This window comes from Hyla sarda, chromosome 8 (assembly GCF_029499605.1).
Source record: "Hyla sarda isolate aHylSar1 chromosome 8, aHylSar1.hap1, whole genome shotgun sequence".
Lineage (NCBI taxonomy): Eukaryota > Metazoa > Chordata > Amphibia > Anura > Hylidae > Hyla > Hyla sarda.
Window position 1 is genome coordinate 160,494,316 of NC_079196.1, and position 6,000 is coordinate 160,500,315.

Genomic DNA, 6,000 nt, shown 5'->3' on the forward strand with positions numbered 1-6,000 from the left:
AGTATCTTAAACTTCTGACTTAGTCTGGTGGAACTTTACGAATTCATCCATACGAAGCTTAGACACATGTTGGTGTTTGTGTTTTATACATTTTTGCATGGATGTTACATTAATTGGTTTCAATAATTATCATTTTGTTACATTGATCTGTAGATGGAGGCAGACCTTTTCTCTTCACCTAAATTTTTTCATGCCCATTTGTGGAGTAGGTCTACAGGCTACATCACACCACAATGCCCAGGAGAAGGCAGCTGTGTGGTATGCCAAAATGTAGAATTAGTGTAGCAAATGCCTCATTTGTCATAATGGTGGATTTTTAGTAAACTAGGTGTTCTTCAGGAGGTACATATTGTTACTTAGTGCCACACAAATCATAGCCCCCATTCGTATCACATTTTTGGGGTACATTACTGATATAAATCACATTTGATCTCTGGGTGAACCATCCTGGTTAGTAGCAGACTACTTCAGCCCATTTCCCAAATGTATACCTTTTGCAGGATTTAAGTGTCTCAGACTGAGTCCTACAAAAAAGTGTAATTTTTTAAAATAGACCAAAAGTCACTAGAGGGACTACATTTAAAGGGGTATTCCGGGCAAAAACATCTTATCCCCTATCCTTTCGATAAAGGGTAAGATGTCTGATCGTGGGGGACCCCCCGCGATCGCCCTGTAGCTGCTTCTGAAGTTTTGGAAACCGCCAGGCTTCCGAGACGGGGACGTGACATCACGCCATGCCCCCTCCATTCATTTCTATGGGAGGGGGCGTAACGCCCGCAACGCCCCCTCCCATAGACATGAATGGAGGGGGCGTGGTGTGACGTCACGTCCCCGTCTCGGAAGCCCGGCAGTTTCCGAAACTTCAGACGCAGCTACGCATAGAATGCGGGCTGCTGCAGGGAGATTGTGGGGGGTACCAGCGACGGGCCCCCCACGATCAGACATCTTATCCCCTATCCTTTCGATAGGGGATAAGATGTTTTTGCCCGGAATACCCCTTTAATCTAGGAAGGTCCTGCCAAAGGTATAATATACATTGGCACACATTTTGGACAGTATTGTGATGTTTTTAGGGCACATTGCTCGTAAACATGTGGATGGTGCCTTTAGTAATTCAGTTAAAGCCCATGTTATCTGTATTAAAATAAGTGAGAAAGAGAGGTCCTTATAAATATGGCAGTATATACATGTATTAGGGTCTAGCACAGGGGACAAACCAAATTGCAAGAGAACAGCACTGTCTGATCCACAATATGTGGAATACCACCCCATACAGATTTACTCACTATACATGGAATGGTTATACCGAATGATCATCAATCTCTTTAATAGATGTTCTGATTGTTCATTTGTTGTAATTTCAGAAATAAATAAATGATTAATTTTGTGATCATTATAAAACTATTATTATTTTGCATTCTGGATGATAGTTTCATCCTATTGATCCATTTGTCATGGTAATTGAAACTGGTTGCCTTAAAGGAGATGTCCGGTGCTCACTTTTCTTATTGTATCCGTTCCGGGCTGCAAAAAAAAGAAAATAAGCTTTCTCTTGCCTGCCTACGCTCCCCCGGTACAGGCGTTCGGTCCCCGGGCTGTATTCTTCTTACTTCCTGTTAGCCCGACACGTCACACGGAGCTTCAGCCTATCACTGGCCGAGGTGGGACATCGCTGCGGCCGGTGATAGGTTGAAGCTCCGTGTGACGTGCCGGGCTAACAGGAAGTAAGAAGAATACAGCCCGGGGACCGAACGCCTGTACCGGAGCACCGGGGGAGCCTAGGCAGGTAAGAGAAAATTTGTTTTCTTTTATTTTTCAGCCCGGAACGGATAAAATAAGAAAAGTGAGCACCGGACATCTCCTTTAAGTAGATGAACAAGACCTTAGCCTGGCCCTGATATGTTTGCTTCTAGCTGTCTATCCACATATATATATATATATTTATATATATATATATATCTAAACATAAAGGACTAACAACATGTAAAGCAATATTACCCAACCTGTGGCTTACTAACTGTTGCAAAACTACAATTCCCATCATGCCCTGACAGCCAAAAGATACTTTTGGATAGTAGAAGAGGGTTTTAGTCATGGGTCTTCTTCAACCAACATTTTTCTCAAGCACCATGTACACAACAAAGCCATGTACATTGACTTGCCAGGTGCCACATTGAAGCCTTATGGCTCCATATAATGAGTATTATCCCCCTTAGGGCCATCTTAATTCTGGCATTCAAAAAACCCTGTGTAATAAATTAAAGGTATATTGAATTATACTGGTGTTTCATAGACTTCTACGGGTGCTGTAGTACAGCTCAGTACAATTCATTTGTTGAATGGATTAAGAATACACTTTTGAGTATGAGGCATTTTTTTTACATTGTGCTTTTGCATTAAATCACCCTTTCTTCTCATTTTTCAAAAAAATAATAATGAAAAAAGAGAAACAAACCTATTTAGCATCGCTGTGGGCAGAATTCTGCAATTAAATTATCACATTGGTCATCTCTGTAAATACAAAAAAATGAAATACCTTTTAAAATCCTAAACACATCACATAAAAGAGAGAATGGAAATAAAAGTAATTAAAAAAATGAAATCCACACAGGTGGTATGGCTAAAAACTACAAATCGCGGTCCAAAAAATAAGCCCCAATATAGCTCTATAGGTGAATAAAATATAACATTATAGGGAACAGAATATGGCAATGCAGTTTTTCTTTTAAAATTTTGTTCATGGTAAAACAAGAAAAAAATTTTTTTGGCATTGTTGGAGTCATACTGACCCGTACAACAAATTTAGCATGCATGTTTTACCAAATGGTTAATTCAGAAAAACCTATTGCCCCACAAAATTGCTCAAATTTTTTTTTTTCAATTTTGCCCTACAAATAGATTATATGGTCATAAAAGGTGCTGTAAATATAAGCCCTTATACAGCTCTGTAAGGCTGGGTTCACATCACGTTTTCTCCCATACGGGAGCGCATATGGCAGGGGGGAGATAAAACCTTGCGCTCCCGTATGTAATTCATTTCAATGAGCCGGCCGGAGTGAAACGTTCAGTCCGGTCGGCTCATATTTGCGCCGTATGTGCTTTTACAACCGGACCTAAAACCGTGGTCGACCACAGTTTTAGGTCCGGTTGTAAAGCGCATACAGCGCAAAAATGAGCCGACTGAATATTTCACTCCGGCCGGCTCATTGAAATTAATTACATACGGGAGCGCATAGAAAGGCATACGGGAGCGCAAGGTTTTAGCTCCCCCCTGCCGTATGCGCTCCTGTATGGGAGAAAACGTGATGTGAACCAGCCCTAAGTTAAAAAATTTAAGTTTTGGGTCTAAAGAGGCGAGGAATAAGAAAACATAAGCTGAAAATCTAAATTTAGTTTTAAAAAGGATCTGTTGAACATTTGCTGCTGTTATAGAATTACCTATTGGGCATGCTGATTGCTAATATCAATAGAAATTTGATAAATCTGCTAAACAGTTGCCTTTGGTAGATGCTATACAGTGACCTTTGTCACCCATATGCTTATATGGCATCCATTCAATGGATACATTTTTCTACAAGGAATCCATCTACGGAAATAGTGGTCTACTATGCTATTCCATACTGATGTATACCAGCCATAAGTAAGCCGAAAGGACATTTTATTGGCCTCCATCCGACTACTGAACCATTTGGTTAACATGTAGATTGCAATAAGTGTAAACCCATCACGATCGCACACAATACAATTCTATAACTTATTCATTCATCTACTTTTAGCACTACACCGACTATAGTAACACCATCCTATACCTCTGTAACGCTACCTCCTCGTGGCTCTTCTTTCCCTTTGTTCTTTGACTTAATTTGTCTTTATGGATTAGGAAAAAGGTTTGACATGCAGGAAATGAGCATCTGCTGCCCTCAGGCACAAGTCTGTGTCCAATTATACATCGAGCCCTGTAGAAGTATATGATGACCTCTATTTTTTTTTTCATTTAACTTTCTAGGTCTTTGTGTTATGATCGCTGCCTCGATCTACTCTTCCATGCATGAAGAATTCCATCCGAAGCTGAACTTAAAGGACGGCACATTCGGCTACTCCTTCATTCTAGCCTGGATCGCCTTTGCCTTCACCTTAATTAACAGCATCATGTACTTGATACTTAGAAAGCGTAAATAGGCCGCAGCATCAGCTAGATGAATTCTATCCCTACACAAACCAAATGCAGATAACCATTTTGTATATAATCATTTTAATGTGGTTGTGTAGTAAATGGTAATGTTTCCTAAATATGTACTGTTTTCTTAGCATGTTTAACGCTAAGAATCTGACACATTATACACGTATCCTGGAATATTGGCCCGTCTTTGGTTAATGGGAAAGAATTAGAATATTACAATACATGTATAATGTTTTACAACTTGAACTTTTTTTATTTTATATAAATATATTTTTTTTGGTTGGTAGTTGTAGATTTAACAAGTTTATATTGTCTGAGGGAGGGGACGGGGTAGTGGGCTGTTTTGAAATAACACATTTAGCATTCATAAGACATCTCAATTACCATCTGGGAACCCTATTTTACCTTACGTTAATGTTTTAGAAAACATTAAAAAATCACAGCACAATAAAAAGTTATGTTCCGACAATGTTTTCTTGGTGCAGTCAGTTCCCCCTTTACTGGTGTGCAGTGAAATGCTCCATAAAGATGACTATTGTGGGACAGTTTATTAAACAGAAATAGTGGGGGTTCTGACTACACAAAAGCTTCCTTGTTTCTGCTGTAAAATGCAAAACAATGACAAACCAACCATAACACATACCACAAAAAATCTTTTATAATTCTCTGAAGGGATAAAATTGCATTAAATGTCTTACAAACTCATCAAATTTACACTATGAAAACTTTTTGTATACAGCAATAGGAATGATTTAAATTTCCCACGATGCATAGAAGGAAGATTAGAAATGAACTAGCCATGCTGTAACTCATTGGATATTCTTAAATTTCAACTTTGTCTTGCAATTTACAGATATGTATTGTTGCTTTATCATTATTAGACTTTTTTGCTTTTTTATAGCCAGATTTTACCCCTACAACTTTGAACGCTGTACATATATTAAAATGCAGAATTTTTTTTCCTAGATCTGTTTTGCATGTATGGAAAATGGTCATTTTATTGTTACAAAAGAAAAACATTGCTTTAAAAAAAAGTGTCCTGTGTGTTTTTTTCCCCTTTTAAGTGTCCCTGTCATTTAAAAAAACTTTTGGCATGTCAGACATGACAAAAGTTTTGATTGGTTGGGATTTGAGTGTTGACACCCCCACTGATCATTAGGTACAGCTGGGAGAAGCACTTGCTGCGATCCGTATAATTGCACGAGATGAGCTCCATAGACTTACAATGCAAAAGTCAGATCACAGCGAACTGGGGCGTGAAGCACTTAAAGGAGTGCTCCGCGTTCGGAACAAAATGTTCCGAACGCTTAGAGCCGGCGCCTTGTGATGTCACGGCCAGCCCACTCAATGCAAGTCTATGGGAGGGGGTGTGACGGACGTCACGCCCCCTCCCATAGACTTGCATTGAGGGGGCGGGGCCATGACATCAAAAGCCCCCTGGCGCCAGCGTAAAGCGTTCGGAACATTTTGTTCCGAACGCTGAACAGCGGAGTACCCCTTTTAAGTGTGCACTTTTCCCATTTCTATGCAACAATTGATAGGGGGGGGGGGGGGGGGGTCTGAACTCTCAGACCCAGACTATCAAAATTTCTGACATGCTTTTAAAGTGACAGGGACACTTTTTAATGCATCACCGAAACCATATTTATACATTTAGTACAGTTGAAGTTTAAGGCACTAAGGAGGCGTAGTGAATGAAGGGAGGCGGGGCATGAGTGATCACAGGCTGTTTTCAAAGTGTGGTTGGAGGGGGTTTAAGGCGTGTGGAGACCAGTTGCTTTAGCAAAATGCGACTTTTTGAAAAGTCACACATAGTAAAT

General features: G+C 39.9%; 1 protein-coding gene across 8 annotated transcripts in view; it reads left to right on the forward strand.

The window, feature by feature from the left end:
- EMP2 (epithelial membrane protein 2) overlaps positions 1 to 5,214 on the forward strand; it is an 87,943-nt gene extending 82,729 nt beyond the window's left edge. For all 8 annotated transcript variants that reach the window (XM_056533942.1, XM_056533935.1, XM_056533937.1 and 5 more), the window contains one exon: positions 4,007 to 5,214. In XM_056533942.1, the coding sequence (XP_056389917.1) occupies positions 4,007 to 4,179 (173 nt within the window). In that variant the 3' untranslated portion in view covers positions 4,180 to 5,214. The remainder of the gene's footprint in view (positions 1 to 4,006) is intronic.
- Positions 5,215 to 6,000: the final 786 nt, after the last annotated feature.